This window comes from Manacus candei, unplaced genomic scaffold (genome assembly GCF_025592945.1).
Source record: "Manacus candei isolate 608988 ecotype Guabito, Panama unplaced genomic scaffold, ASM2559294v1 h1tg000014l, whole genome shotgun sequence".
In the NCBI taxonomy this organism is placed as follows: Eukaryota; Metazoa; Chordata; class Aves; order Passeriformes; family Pipridae; genus Manacus; species Manacus candei.
In genome coordinates this window covers 16,883,788-16,900,745 of record NW_026138062.1, presented here as the reverse complement: position 1 = coordinate 16,900,745, position 16,958 = coordinate 16,883,788, and the positions used below count along the sequence as shown (strand labels likewise).

Genomic DNA, 16,958 nt, shown 5'->3' with positions numbered 1-16,958 from the left:
GATTATTGTAATTTGTGAGATACTTTGTATTCAATTATTTACATTCTTGTGTAATACTGCCAAAAGCTATTTAGTTAAATAAGTCTGTACAGAATTCTGGATTTGGACACTGCTGCACGAGGTAGTAATTTTAGTACTTAGATATCTAGCAACTTGAGTGACATTAATACCATTTCTCTACCCTTATGAGGCATTCATCCTGGATTTCAGCAAATTGATGTCTTATTTCTTAGCCTCAAAGGAAGATATTTCAGTACAAAAAGTTGAGTCCCAGGACCAAGGATCCCATAGTTTCAAAAATATAGTGTTGGTATCTCTTTTTGTCAGGGATTACAGTATACAGGGTGGAATGACTGGAAGTGCCCAGGTATAATGGTCTACTGTCAAGTCCTGAGCTCTGTTTTAAAACAAACAAGTAAGTTTAAAAAAACCAACAATCACCAAACAACCAAAATCAAATGACCCAGAACATGCGGCTTGAAGTAGCATCAGGGCTATCTGCCTGCATGGTCATGAAGAGTTTAAATTATTAATCTAAATTATTAACTTATTGCTGTATTTCCAAATTTACTACAGCAAAATGAAGTTTTACAGAACCAACATCCAGTAGAAATCTTCACATTTATTGACTTCAAGGGAGAAAGATTTTCCAAACTCCCTTTTGCAGAGTTTGCCGCTCAAACTATGTGTATGTGCATATATTGTGTGGAGAGTTAGAATGGGTAATAAAGCACTTACAAATAGCATCTAGCTTTTTTATTTGTTGTTCTAGCAGAAGAAAAAAAACAAAAATATCAAATGAAAAGTGCTGTTTTTTCCCAGTTTTTAGTACTCCTAGACTATGAAGTATAGCAAGTAAGCGTGTACCTTCAAAATATTTTCTCTTTAATGATGGTATGTCTTGAACTATGTTTGTAACATAGAAATCTCTTCAATATTTGTTGTGATGTTTATGAAGAGACCATATGTGAGACATTCTCTTTTCAATCAGTAAAGAGAGTTAGAGAAATATGGTGGATGAAAGAATAGCTTTTGAAATACCTGTGTTGAAAGTGAATGGCAAAGGGCATTCCAATTAAATTCCAATTAAATTTTTGAGCTATTTAGCTGCTTTCTGAAAAAAAAATAAATTAAAAAGTATTAAAGGGAGGACATTGACCCATCCCTAATACAGAAATTTCTTATTTTCAGCAGACACAGAGTTTGGTTCTTTGACCTCTGTTGTCTCAGTCATGAAGTTGTAAATTTCCATGTAAAAACAGCAGAAGTCCTCTTTGCTTTTAGCGGTTGCTGTCTTTTCAAACAAGTCAGTGACCTCTTGTGCCACAGTCCAAGTACAAAGTGCAAGACTTGCTTTATTTCTTCTTCATTTTCACAGCACAACATAAGATACAAAAATTTGTTTCAGTCCAAATATCTGTTGCCTTGCAGGCAGAGATGTTCATGAAAAGTCCAAACCCACTAAATCTTGCATCCACAGATTTATTTCCTATTGCCTTGCAGTGGGAAGAAATTTAACTGGTTTCTGTCAGGATAAGGTTTCATTCCTTAATTACTGAAACTCTTACACAGTCTGTTCCCAAAATTGGTTTTGATTGATGCTGGGATGAATAGAGGGCTGGTTTGTACATTTCATGTACCTGCAGTAAATGTGACCACATGACCTAGCCAACGTTCACTCCAAAACCCAATCCAAAAGCACTCTCCATGTTTTTAAAGTTCTTAGACTTTTGTTGTAGTACCTTAAAATATTTCTTTTGCTGCTGCTCCAGTAATTGTCTTTACCTGCCTGACACTGGTGCCCTGCCCACCCTTCATGTCTCTAGTGCTATTTTTAATTCAGCTTTGGCTCTTTGAAAACCTACTTTTCGAGTCAACTTTCTTCAAGCTCCTTCCCACTTTAGAAGCAATGTGTTTTTCTTTACATTTTTTTTCTCCTCTGCCTTTTGATCATTCTCACTCTTTTTGTTTCAAAGCCAAAATACAACTTCTTGATCTCCTATTAACAAAGGGGAAAGACTTGGTAATTTACTAGGTTAAGTTATTCTGTCAAACTTCCTTACTTATGGTTTATGTCTTGTGTTTTGACTCTGAAGTTTATTCATTGTGATTATGGAATTTATAACATTATTTTTAAATGTACACTGACACATGTGCATGTTCTATGATGTTTAAAGAAGGCAACAAAAAAGACACTATAAGCAACACAGCTGTTTTCAAAAAATATTTAAAGACCTGAAGACCTAGGGTCTCTCTCAGATTTCCCTTGAATAAAACTGGTGAGTGGTTGGAAATCTTGTTGATAGGAGCTGGCCAAATACTGTCACCACTGACCAAGATGGTTTATTCTCAACATGCAATCCAGAATAGGTACATGTTTTTGTGTTATGTATTGTGTTACACTATATTTATGCAAATTATAATTATATCTGGAATTATGTATCAACAAGGAATTATTGGTAAGACATTTATTACTTATAGATAAATGCTTAATAGCTGGTGGAGATTAGCACAGCCAAATCTTCCATGTTTATACATTTGTCTGAAGTGCCTATTTATTTATTTTATTCTTTTACACCTTAAACTCTGTCAATACTATTTATATTGTCATGTTTTCATTACTGATCACTGAAAATTAGTACAGTCAAATGTCTATTAATGTTTAATAATGATAGTTTATAATGAACTGAGTAGGGAAATATTCCTGACACCACTTTATTTGAAAAAATAGATAGAATGGAAACTACTTAGTGAATGAGAGATCAAAACTATTTAACTGCTCCTGTCCCACAAATGCCATATAAATACATATATTCTTGTTAGGGTATGTGCAACATTGTTTTGTTGTTTGTTTTGGTTTGTTTTTTTTTTTCTGGTAACACATGACTGTTATAAAAAAAAATTGCAACAGAGATTTATTTCCCTTCCTACCTCTCCTTGTTCTAATGCTTTCAGAAAGTGTTAGAATTCAGTTCAGAAAGGACAAATTATGGCCTAACAGTACAGTTGTGCCTTGTGCATTTTGACAATTGCAATAGAGGCATTTTATTAGTGTAACCTGGGGAAAACATTAATGGCTGAAAGAGCTGGGGTCACTTGGTGCTAGAGTTAAGGTCACTCTGCTGATGGTGCAATGTTTTTGAGTGAATAGAAAGTGAGAGAGAATAAAATTCTAGTTTTCATAGGGTGGTTTATGAGTTCACACATTTGATTTCTGTATTAAGGTCTCTGGGTTTAAAAGGTAGGAGTTCAAATTCATTTCATTCTAGCACAGATGTTAGAGGAGATTGAGGTGAAACTTTTCAGAATAGACAAGAATATTTGCCCAAAATTAATTTTCTTATGATAAGTCTATGAAGTAATTTGCGAGAGAAGTTGGGCAGTTCCTGTAGAGTGAAGCCTTGCATGCTGAAATTTTATTCAAAAGATGATCTCCCTCCATCATGGGTTATGATGGTTAATCGTTTTCTGTATATTTCATGTTTACCTTAACGATCTGTAGTGAGGAGACACTGTGTTGTACCAAGTACTCACATTGTGTTAAAGTAGTTCATTCAAAGAGTCAATCCATTTTTCTCTGGAGGAGTGATCTCAGTGGTCAAGAGGCTTTTCTAACATGAGCATGATATTGTTCTTCTGAAAAAAAAATTGCAGCAGTGTCTAGATATATGTTACTATCTTTCTCATGTTTTGAATGTCTGCTGACCTTATGGAAGGACATATATTTGTCTATGGGTGAATTAATTGATGAAAACAGTGCACTAATTCTGCACCTGACAGAGGATTATATTTAGTAATAATATTTAGAATTATTTTATCTGAGCCAAGATGTTGATTTGTGCCTATTAATAGAACCCTTTTTTATCAACTAAATATTTCTTATACACACCTATACTATAAACATGACATACTGCGCATTTTATATAGTACACAGTGATGTTCCACAACAAAGACTCTTAAACTAGGTCCAGAACTTCAGTTAAACAAGCTGTCATATATCCCCAAACTGAATGCTTTTAATAATTCAGGGTGCTATGGTATGTGTCCTAAAATGAAACAAAATTCTTTTGAAGAGTGATCCTGCCATCTCTGCATTGACCTTGTATAACTATTAAAATTACATATCAAAGGCTGCAGAAACTGAGGTTTAATCACTTAAGATTTCCCTCACTGTAATTTTTTCTTTCCCGCTTTATAAGAGAAGTTTTACCTAATCTTTGCAGCTTCAGTTGTCATAACAAAACCACCCCACACAGGCAGTTTCATCATGTTATAATTCAAACAGTGTCACTGCCAAATACACATTTTCCTGTGACTGTAAACTACTCGCCTTTATGTTACACAGCCACAGGCTAGAATGTAAATGAGAACTAAGCCTTAAGATTGTGAAGTGGACAAGCACCAGCATCCCTCCTCCCTTTTCATGTTCAGGTAGTGATGTCAACCACTTACTATGTTTCCTTTCTCCATAGAGATTTCCGTAAGTTAGCCAGTGTTAACTTTGCTTCTATTTTACACACAACTGGTGTAAATACACAGACGTATTAACCTGTTGGGTCTGATACTGGGACTTCCACTCAAACAAACATCTGATTATCTTCAGTGAGTTTTGCCAAGGTAAGAATCACAGTCAGCTTAAAATATGATAGATGAGGATTTTATTTGTATGCACGTCATATGGATGTAGGTGTCTGTTCATCTGCATAACTATTAAAATTAAGCATTTTTGTAGCATTGCAGATTGATTTCCAAGCATTCCTGTAAGCTTGTTTCAAACGAATTCTCCAGAATTTTATTCATTTTCAAGTGAATGATCAATTATCAATTATCATACTATGAAATAGGAACTATTCTGGAGCAATAGCTATAAAACCTCTGGATCAAACTGATTTTACCCTGCTAGTATTGCAGGTGTTCATCACAGATAAAACCAGCAGTTAGCAAGTAAGAATCCAAATTTCAGGCTACCTTGCATTTTAGAGGGTAGATCTTCAAAGGTTTGGATAAGAACTTCGTGCTTAACTTCATCTTTCAAGCGAGAGAGACATTAACTGGAAGTCAGAGAACAGCTAGGATTTGTGTTTGGAGGATACTTGCACCAATGCCAAGGTACTACTCACACCATACACAGGCCACAGAGTTGGGATATGCAACAGACTGCCCTTAAACAGAACCCCCAAAAAAACCAAAAACTTGAGCAAAGGAGTTTCAAATTTCCCATCTCAATATGTATGTGTGGAATGTGAGAGGTAGAATACTACTGCCTAAGCTAAATAGTTCTTTGATACATTCCCCTTTTTAACTTAAATTTTGTAATAAAATGAGTTTATGGCATTTTAGTAAAGAGAGAGTCTTTCAAATATACCTTCAATAAACTCATATCAAACCAGTGTTCTTTGTCATTCCTCACTCCTTTGGACATAAAAAGACTGCATTCAGGCCAATTATTTTTGGTGTCTGACTTAGACCTTGCACCTTACTTCCTCCACTGACAGTATGTTAGAGTAGGGTCTATCAGCCCCCATAGAAGGAGATTTGAATCATTTATTGCTGTATTGATATTAGAAATTAAGACATTTTGACAGCTGTCAGACATACAGCATGCCATGGAGAGACTCCTCTGATAAACAGTGAAGGGAGGTGGGGTTAGAGGCATCTCATCCTGTGAAAGATGTTTGAGAAGTGCTCATGTCCTTCTATTTCTGCTCTGGGAAAGCTTACATTCCTGGCTTAGACTAGGTGCTTGATTCCTAAACTTACAAAATTAAATGGGATAAATGCCACTCCAGGTTATGAGAGATTCAAAAGCTCTGAGCCTACTGCCTCCAGGACTTCTATTTTTAAATGCTCTTCCAGAAGTTCTGCCACTTCGCATGTGCTCATATTCCTGAAGAAGCTAAATCTTTTCTTAAGCGTCCTCAGGCTTCCATGTGATGCAGCTCTCTTTAGTGCTCTGATATGGAACGGAATCCAAAGGCAAAAGGTGTTGCAGCATGTTCAAAGGCTGGTGCTGAGACTGTTGAGATTTCTGAGTGGCTTGTTTGCAAGAAAGTAGAAATAGTTGACCATCAGTTTCAAAACATTTTCCACCATTGTGATGTCTCTGTATAACAAAACTCAGAAAACGAAATTAATCCCTGACACGTGCAATGGGAATATATTTGGCCAAACGGGCACAAAATAGAACAAATAGTATTTTGCTGTAAGAGTTTCTGGACCTGGTTAATGACTGAACATGCAATATGTGCAGCTACCTTACCCATTATAAAATTACTTTTCTTCTAAAAAACCTATTTGCCATTAACAGCTCAACTAACAAACATACACTCACCAAATAGTGAGGGATGGGGTCAGAGGCCACTATATGACCTACCATAAAATTTACTCTTGCTACAGCATGTAAATCTGCAGCTAAGCAGTTAAATCAAGATCTCCTTCAGGGGCTACACAGCATTGCCGATTGCCTTAGATAGCTAAATAAGTATTTGCAGACAGATAAGCTTAGTATTTAGGCTGCTTCCAGCTATATTCAAGGAAATAAAATTGGCATCTTTATTTGAAAGACTCTCAGCCGGAAGATGAGGTCTATGAGGTTGGTATCCATGCTAGATCCGCAGTTCACGGATGTTTTTGAGATGTGCCACAATCAGGCTGCCTATACTCACTGTATGTCTGTAAACAGTGCTGGCTCCTTTATGGGGGATGTCTGCTAGACATACAGCCTGTGATTACTCTGCACCCAAATGAGCACCTTTGTATCTTTGCACCATTTCCAGACATGGGAGATTTCCCCATTTCTGTTTAAACCCTCAGCCTTCAGTAGAAGCTCACAGGCCTTAAGAAACCACTTTTTTTTTTTTCTTTTTTTCAGACTATCTATTCAGAGCCCATTATGGAATAAATTCCACACTGAAGGTCCAAATGAGTGCTAAACACATCATATATGTCCACAGGAGAATTCTCCCTCCTCAGAGTCTCTCATCTGTGGAGTCATTTGAATTAACCAAAATCCTCACAAAGCAAATCATCATTTCTGCATGCAGTATTCCAGGCCATTCATTTACATAACAAACTTAGTCACTGTAATGTGTCATCCTCCATCGTACGTCCAGGTTTAGATTTGCTTTTCTGCCCCTTGCTGTAGACTGATGAGAGATCAGCAATGAACAAAACACAATGTTGCCCTGAGCGGTCATTTTTAGTTCACAACCCATTTAAATGCTGTAGAATGTTTACATTATTTTGTTGAATGAAATATTTTGGACTTGTGGCGGTTAAATTCCTTCTATCACTTTCACTTGTATTTTTCAATTCTGTAACTATCTGAGAATTTTCGTCTTTATCTGTTTTTTCTGTGACTACACCAGGACATCTCAGTCGTGAAGTTTTCAGCTGAGAAGCAAATATGTTTCTTTCTCAAATCTGAAACCAGCCAGTCCAGAATACTGTAAAACAATGGAAGCAAAAGCATATGTATATGATATCTACTGAAAAATCTCCCCTAAAATATGCACAAATAACTGAATCGCTATAGATCTCTACAAAATGTCACTGGTCATAGATCATCCACCATGATTTCATTGTTGTTACTGGTTTTATATAAAAGTGTCCCAGACAGATAGTGAGTAATATGCCATGAAAACTTTGAGTCTTTATGGTCTGTTTATTTAAGGAAGAGGTAAACCAGTTACAAATAAACTAATGATTAAAGCACTTTCTTGGGAAGCACTGGAGGTGGATTTTAGGCTTTTGACAATCAAACTGGACTTAAAAGGTTTCTCCCACTTACCTGAACTGCCAGGCTACAGAACAGTTTTCAAACAGCTTTTGTCCTTCCCAGTAAAGCTAGATTAGCAAAGGGCCTGATGAAAGGAAGGACAAGTTACTGTCCAGTCTAGTGACTGAAGCCTCCACTTCCTTGACCTCAGCCCTAGAAATTAGATAAGACATAGGAAGTAAAAAACAAATACTCCTTGTAGCTTTTAACCATCAATCCCCTTCAAGTGAGCACACTCCCACAGGATAGCCCTGAGTCTGAATGAATGGAAGCATCTCATTACACCTGACTGTGGATGCCTGCCTGCAGTGAAGGTACTTCTGTGCTCATCACTCAAGGCTGCTTTTGTTATTAGTGGAAAGAAAAGGTGCTTTAATTTGCAATTCATCTGGCTTATTTTGGGTATCTACTTTAAGATGAATAATGCTCTGAAAGCATCTCTGTCTCCATTTACTACAAGAAAAGCCTGGGTGAGTAGGTCAGATACAGCACAGGGATGAAAATACACAGACACTTCTAAAAGACCATCCTCTCTGTCCTGAGAATGGAAACGTTGAAGACATGAGACTGAATAACCCTTTATCAGTGCTGAACTATATACAACAGGGAAACTGAAAACACTTACAACAAAGGCTTAATGCTTACATGTCTGTGGTTATTAATGTTTTCTGTCTGCTGTAAAGTGGCAATAATAGCACTTAATCTTTGAAGAGGACAATGTATTAGAAATTCTGAAATGCCCTGAAATTACAGTAGTCAAAGTGCATATTTTTAAAGAGAAGCAAAAATATTTTGGGAGAGTAGCTGATGAAATACAGTGAAAGACTGCATTTCATATTGTTGTTCTTAATTTATTTTTTTTTTACAGAAGTCATGACTAGATGCTACACCATATCTGAATTTTTGCCCATTACACACCACAACAGCACAACCACCAATAAACTCTGTTCAATATGGAATGGGACAGTCTACTGTACCAACACACATCTTGTAATAAATACTTTTCCAAGATATATACACATGTATATTATGTGTATATATATTTTGAATCAAGTGGAAGCCTTGTTATATTTCACATGAATATTTCACCAGATAAAATGCTCAAAGTTGTCGACATGAGACAGCCATGGACACTTAAAGTGTTTAAGTTATTTACAGTAAATTTACAGTAAAATTGCACTGTAACTTTTCTGAATACTTGAAATATAGTTTCTGACAGTGAATTTCTATAGTTTAAATATTATGTACAACATTTACACGAATGTCTCTAAAGGGTCAGATCTTCATATTAAAAGCGTTTGATTTTTTTAAAATATTATAGCTTCTTCAGTAAGGGCTTTATTTACAAAGAATTGAAGCTTAGAACCTGTGACATAGGTCTTTCCCCATGCCAGGTGACTGTGGATGTGAGATGACCTTAGGACCACCCAGTTTCAAAGTCTGGCAGCAGTTCAAAGTGTGCTTAATTCATTGATATAATGGTGTTCAATCTGACATCAGTTCTTCAGGAAACTTTCCCTATTTCTGAATCAACAGCAAAGGAAACCCAGTGGGTCGTAACTCCTTTGATAGTATTCTGTAGAAAGGTAGCTTGCTGCCAGACATAACTCTGTTGAGAAGATTATAATGTACACCTGCAACTGAAGCTGTAATATTCAGAGGTTGAAGCCTGCAAGTACTATTCAGGAAAGACTATCTACCTCTCCACAATTTTTGGTCCAGCCTTACCTCAGATATTTGAGTTTTCTGCCTCCTTTTGCAAGTCATGGCATCATTTTACCAATAGGACAAGGACAAAATAACGGGAATTCTAATAGTGACAGCTAGAGTTATAGGATATTTTCAATGCTTTATGGGAAAGTAGTAAAAGAAGAAATTATGTACCCCTTGCCAGACTTTTGGGAGCATGGGCTAAAACACAGAATATAGTATCACTGAGGAGTATAGTATCATTGAGGAATATAGTATCATTGATTTATCAGAGAAAAAGGATTAATTACTAATAATAAGCATAGATTAAAAACCTGAAGGAAAAGGTCCTAAATGCAACATTTCCTGTGAAACAATATACCAATATGTAGGGTGTGATGACCTCTACTTAAGTTATTGAAAGGATTATATTCTAAACCTGCAGAAGGACGAAAACCACTAAACACTAGGGATGAATTAGTAGTTATGAGTAGGAACGATACATATGTATGATGCAAGCATTTATGATACTTCAGGTTATGGGAGTAATATATCACTTAGTCACTGTCAGGACCAGTCAAACAAGAGATATGGTAGCAATGGCTAAGGCTGGCATCTGCAGCAGGCAGTTTGTATAACTTGGGCAGTGTAAATATTTCAGTAGTAACTGAATTTTTTTGTTCCATAAAAGGTAAATCCATTATAACATGGAGACTACTGATGGATTTGATGGAATATTAAGCAATAAATAAAACTGGGAGAGGGTGGACCTGTTTACGAAGAGAATATTGCACAAGTCTTAGGGGAGTTAAGAGACCCTACTACTAAGGGGTCTTTTTATTTTTTTTTTGTCTTTTTATCTCTCTTTTATCTTATTCAGGATGTGGTGATAGTTTTGGGCTTGGTTTTTGGTCTACAGAAGAGTTTAGTATCTCCATTTCTATAGTAATAAATGAAGTTTAAGCTTGTAAATATATTTATAGGTGCAGTCTTTGGTCCCCATATTTTCCCAGTGCCTAACCTTGTGAAGAGCCCAGCAGCCTACTTATCAGGAAAGAGTCAGAAAATTGTAGGAAAAAAATAGAACTAAAAAGGATGTCAGGTGGTCAAGTAGTCCACCTTCCTGCCCTAAGGTGGGATTAACTCAACCTAGACCAAATACCTACTTGTCTAATACAACAAAGGAGATTGCCTGGGGAGGCCATGCAATCTCTGCTAGTCAATCATAAATAGAGACAGTGCAGATGAAAACTTCTTACTCTGCCTTGGAGCAACCATGCACACATGGTGCACTCAAGGAAGGACAAGCTAAATCCCAGAAGATCTTTAATGATACAATCTAAAGGCTGAGATCTCAGTTAAACTCTCAGTGATGGAAACAGATCCACCTGACATGGCACAGGAGAGACCGCAGCAATTCAGAAGGCTAAAACATACACTCTTCAAGGCCATTTTTTTCCATAAAAAAACCAAGGCAAAAAGAATTTCTTTTCCATCAGTCATTTTTAAAATAGCCAATCCATCTGAAAATAAGATAGTTAATGGAACATTAGGAGTGGCTTCTTCTATAATGGTCTAGCTCTGTATGTGTGCATGAAGGATCAATGTTGCCCTCTAACTCTCTGTGTTAGTAGCTCTGTTATGACTTGTTTAAAGAGAATGCAGTTTTATTAATGCATATTGCAGCAATGACAACACTCTGCTCAAAGGTATCTCAGTTTACAGCTGTTTTAAATATTTTGCCATTGGTGCAAGGGGCCTTAACTGGACTTTGGAGTAAATGGAATACATTTGTGTTACGACCAGCTGAACTGTTTTGCTGTATTTAATTAATTGCTGTTTCTAGTAATTGTTACATTTTCCCAGTTGCTGCATTTCATACCCACTCTCACTGCTATTTAAACAGGACTTACCAGGCAACAAGCAATGTGGCTTCCTCTTCAGAAGTGTACTCCTTGGGTGGTTCTAAGCAGGTCTCTTGTATTAAGGGCTTTTGCACAGAAAAAACAAACAAAGAGTGGTAAAATACAGTATCTGAAGATGAAAAAGAAATAGAGCACATAAGAAATGAAGCCATTTAAAACATTACTTTTATAAGCAGTAGATATACAGGATCCACTGTACACGTGGAGTTAGATTCATTAGCAAGCAGTTTTCTTACTTTTTCCTTCAAATTCTAAATGTATTTATCTGTATTAGTGTTTCCCACTGAAAAAACAACCCTAGAGATAGAAGAGTAAACAAAGGTTTCCTAATCTTGCTAAGCTTCAGTGCAAATACGTGGTTCCAGGTGTATTCCAGAAGTGCTGTTTAAGGCTTTTAGATGCATATCTTATCAATTCTTGTTAAACTCTTGCATTACATGCCAACTAAACAATGACTTCCTGCTTTTTGATTGGAGGGGTCATACACTTGTCCTGGAGTCCTTCCAGGGCTGTACTGCCTGACTTTCCAGTAAAGCATCCAAAATGTGCCCAATATGTGGCCAAATGGCCATATATGTTCCTAGAAGGTTCTCATAAACTAGAGCCAGCATGATCAGTAGGGATCAGGAGAGAACTGATTAAACTTCTTTCCTCTTTTCCCTTTCACCCAAAGGCACACACAGGAACATTTCCCACTTTTATTTAGAGCAATAAATTCTGCCCTAACAAGCAGTCAGACAGAGACAATCTAGATTGCTTAAAAAAAAAAAAAAAGAAAGAAAAAATACTGGAAAATAAGCTACTTAGCACTTCACATCTTGATGCCATGTCCCCTCTTCACTAGACTTTTTGGTTAGAGACCTTGAAAGGGTATGATTCAAGTGCCAAAGCATAGGTGTCTAGCACTCCCTTAAGTGCCACATGGTACCGGAGACATCAAACTGGGCTAGTAAATATGACACAGTACCAATGGAAGAGCAGCTACAGCCCCACAGAGCACAGAGGCAAGAGAAAAACCACAAAAGCATCTAAAAAATGATACTGGGCTTGCTTAGGCACCCGAATCCCCCCGTTCATATGTTTCAGGTCCTCCTTTCCTGTGTCAAGTATAAATCACCTATTAGCAGGTGTGATTCTAAACACACACAGGCCAGAATACTCGGGTGGTGATCATTCATTAGCAAAGCTTAGGCCAGGGACTAAACTACACTTCACTACTGTCAGATTCAGTAGTCAGCAACATCAGCTACTGTTACCTGATCCCTCCTGCCTCAGTTTATTAAAAAAACCCAAACCAACACTCTATGGATTCCCTTGATAGTTCCCTTGCTCTTGCCTATGAAATATTCAAACTTCTTTAAACTGGGAGTGAAGGGGGGGAAACCCAACAGTGGCTAAGAATGGGCAAGGAAACTTATAGAAGACTAAACAGTATTAGTTAACAATTTGAATCATTACAGACCATTTGTATACTCAGATGGTTTCTACCACACTTTTTTACGTTAAAAATTACTATTTTGCTAGCAGAGGGCTTAAAAATAGCAGTTACAATGTATAGTTACATTGTACCTGTTTTGAGTGAGGTACTTTTTTTTTTTTTAAATGCAAGGATGACTACAGATATTATAGTTGGTCACTAAGGCTGAAAGCTTGCACTTGCTTTTACATGTGCAGGCCAAGCAAAGATAACAGAGCTTAACTTTGACAGGTAATTTGACAGAGCGAGCATTAGTAACATGGTTTAGTGCTTTACACCAATTCAGCAAAATGGCTTAGGTGTTCCTGCCCACAGTTACTCCTGACTTTTCTTCTCAGAAATTCCTTAATTGCTGAGAATGTACAGTAATTAAAATTTATGGTCTATTTATAGGTACAAGAACAAGTGGAAGGACTGATAACCTTAGCAGCGCTTTTACAGTAAAGTGAAGCTCTGTTCTTTCTCATATGCACACCCCTGTTGGCTTGCAGCCAGCCCTAAGTATATTGATGTTTTCACGTGCATGCACACAAATATCCAGTGACAGTGACAGCAGTGAACCAAGACAGGCTTTCACAGTTTTTCCATTTGGAGAGGGGATGACCCTCAGAAAACCTGATTGTGATCCTGTAGGCATTAAAAAGGCCTTTTTTTGCTCTTTCATAGTCTCTAAAATGCTTCATTTATTATTCTCAGGAAATACAGCTTTAGCGCTTGAGAACTTGTTACTTTAGACAAATATATTCCTCTTTTTTATTTTCCAAGTCTTTTAATGTTTGTTAAATGTTTGTAACTTCTTTGAATGTTAATTATGTTATAAAATTCAGAAGTATTAACCCTGGAGCAACCCAATTTACATGCATTTCATTTAATATGAGACATACATATGATGGGTCCATCCAGGAGACAGGCTACTTGTAACATAGGTGCAAGGTCCATCCCTGAGAGAAGAGATGAGACAGGCACACCTACAAGACTTCTGTGGAGCTCAACAGTGAGTTCAGGGGATGGAGGTCCCACATGAGGCAAGACAGAACAAGTCAAACCTTTTGGTGCCTTCAAGCCCCTGAAAGAAGCTGACAGATAACTTTTCAGAAGTTTGCCCAAGAAGCATTGAACTTGCACCGTCCAATACAAGATAGGATGGCAAGAAGTGGAGGAATTTGTCTGGAAGGCCATCAGCTGAGCCAGACTTGCTCTACAAATCCTCCTCTGGTTGCTAAGGGCCCCTGTGGCACCAGAGACACAAAGTCTGTCTCTGTTTTGTTCTTAGCTGAAAAGAAGAGCAAAGTGACTAAAGTAAAAAGAAGTGAGGACTGAGAGGCGAGCGAGAATTGCCTGAAGGTGATGAATAAAATAGTAATGTGTAAAGAGCAGAGATTTCCCTCCTGTCTGAACAAAGGAGGAAATGGAGCAAAATTTGGATGTGGTCAGAAGGCTCTCTAGCAAATGGAGCCTGGAAGTGATTCAGGATTCCTGAGCCTCCTCTACTGTGTGCTTTAAACACTGCTGGCAAAATGTGTCTCTTCTTCTCCTTGATTTATGCAGAAGTTGACAAATGTGTTACTATTAACTAAAGAGTGAAACTCTGATGATGAACCATTATGGATCACCATAATGCTACATAATGGATTTTCTGAAGAGGTCTGTTTCTTTTTCAAAAAAACCCGATACTCCATTAACATTCTCTCTCTCCTCCCTTTACTCCTTCTCCTCCTAGGTTAATAGATGAATAAATCTGCAAAGTCAAACATTCACAAATATGTAAATGCTAAGATGAAGGTTACCTCTACAGGAGAAGAGAAGAAACCTCTGCTGGTATTGCCACCTGCCCACGTACTCAAAGGCAGATAGTTTCCCCTAACCACTGGGAAACAGCTGTGTACAGCCCCTGTGTGATCCCTATGGAAAGCTGCCTTTACTCCCAGAGAACATCCTTGTCAATCTCAGATTCATCCAAGAAAATGAGGGGAAATAAATAGAATGTTTACAGCTTAAATGATCTCTCAGTTTCAGCTCTTTTTCTTCTTTCCTTCCATTTACCTCAGAATTATCCTTAGAAGAATCCAGCAACTCCAAAGCCTACTGCTATGCTCTTTGATAGATGTGCTTCAATACTTAAAATATACTGGTTAAACTCTCCAAGGTCAATTTCTGAAAGTGATGGCAAACAAAACCTCTTCTCTTTCAATTTCTTTATGTCTGTTTTTCTAGTAAATTACGTTAAGCATGTTTTGGCATCAGGTTATACATTTCTGAAAAGAGCAGAGTTAAAGCGCATCATAAGATGGATGGGATCCATAGCTATGTCTGAGGGAGAACCTTTTTGTGAATATACAAACTGGTTTTATAAATGTATGCTACAAATCTTGTCAAGCAGGACTGCAGGTTCAAATAAACTTTCTGGTCTCTGATCTGAAATGGAACGTTTTAGTGTGGCACTGTGTATTATTTATTGGTGACTAAATATTTAACAAAAAAATAAATTGTGAGGCCCTATTTCCTGGGCAGAAGGATGTTACTCCTATCTAAAGTTTCCAAGTCATTGAAGCAAATTTGATTTAGCAGTTTGGTATAACTGCTCCGTGGGCAGCCTGATGCTTTCAGTCTAGGCTACAAGCATTTAAGTTAGATGTCTTCTGGGAAAGTACAATAATCTCTGAAAAGATAATGGGAAATGCTGAGCTTCTCAGAAGTGGGAATTAAAACTTTGAGGGGTTGTATCTTTATAATTCAATATAACTATAAACTATTTTTACTGACTACTTTTTTGGACTTCCTTATTTTAATACCAAAATGAAACCATCTGTTCTCAGAAGTTTTTTCCCTGCTCTCACCAACAAATAATTAAATTCCCTGGAAATCTGGAAAAAGGTAATCAGTATTTAGGAAGGAAGTGATTTTATGGTACAGCAAATGCTTCTCTTCATTAGGAATGTTCTTATAAGTAGCAAAATTGAATGCATTAACACATGAAGAGTTTGATTTGTCCTGTTCAAATGTGGATTTTTGCAGCACAAATAGCCACATCCAAACTGGTTATTCAAGTTCCTTTGATGGTCAGAAATTAAGCTAGTTCATGAAGTTGAGGCTGAGATTCATTTCATCTTAAAGCAGAAGCCTACATTTGATTAAATAAACTTATTTCAATGGTTAGATCTCCACTGACTGCACTAGGAACTTAAATGTATCAGATATAGACACCAATACATAGATTGTTAGATTTGTCTAATGCATGCTGTCTTTAAGTCATGGTCCTACATAAGCAGTTGGGTCCCAGGGCTCTCTCCTTCCCAGAAGGCACTGCTGAATGAAGGCTTTATGGATATGCAAATGTATCTATTTTTTATGAAAAAGAAAGATGGAAACTTCCCATTATGTTTAGGTGCATCTATAGACACATGGCAGGCTGCATCTGCCTCATTTTTGGCTGTCTAGAAATTAGCATATGGACACTTTTAAACACCTTTCCTCCCTCAGTGGAGGGATACACTCAGGGAGGATAATTCATGCTTTCTCCTTTAACATTTATTCTAGAATAAGGTGAATTCAGACAACCTGCCTAGATTGCACATGCAACTGCAAGATGATGACCATTATGTAACATGAGTCCCACTCACAAATCCTGTTCTATCACCTGTTTGCATGTAGTGGCATATTAAAGTCACAGCCTGTGACCTCCTGTAGATATTTTAAAGTCATTCTGTTCTGCACTGTAGTGTTTACATCTTTCATTCATGGTGTATCATCTCTCAAATCCCTGCTTAAAGACTTTTTCCTTTGTTCAGTTGCTTTTTGCTTGCAACCATACTCTCAAATCTATGATCCTATGTATACAAATCTATCTGAATTGTGCTGTAAACCTTTCAGAGCATCTTTTTTCTATTTACAGGGATTCAGCTGTATAAACAATATCCATTGCTGTTTAATTTTAACATGATTCTGGCATCAAAAACAGTATGTACACTACAACTGATGAGGAATATCATGCAACAGAAGTGCAAGTGAGAGAAAATTAACAGAGTGGTGGGAAGGAACCTCTTCCAGTGAATGGGTGCATAAGAACAGAAGACCCTTAAGTGGGAATAGA

At 37.1% G+C, this 16,958-nt stretch overlaps 1 protein-coding gene across 1 annotated transcript in view; it reads right to left on the bottom strand.

The window, feature by feature from the left end:
* Positions 1-11,391: 11,391 nt before the first annotated feature.
* Positions 11,392-16,958, bottom strand: part of UFM1 (ubiquitin fold modifier 1) — a 113,032-nt gene continuing 107,465 nt past the window's right edge. The window contains exon 6 of the mRNA XM_051780530.1: positions 11,392-11,456. Coding sequence (XP_051636490.1) covers positions 11,407-11,456 — 50 coding nt within the window. The 3' untranslated portion in view covers positions 11,392-11,406. The remainder of the gene's footprint in view (positions 11,457-16,958) is intronic.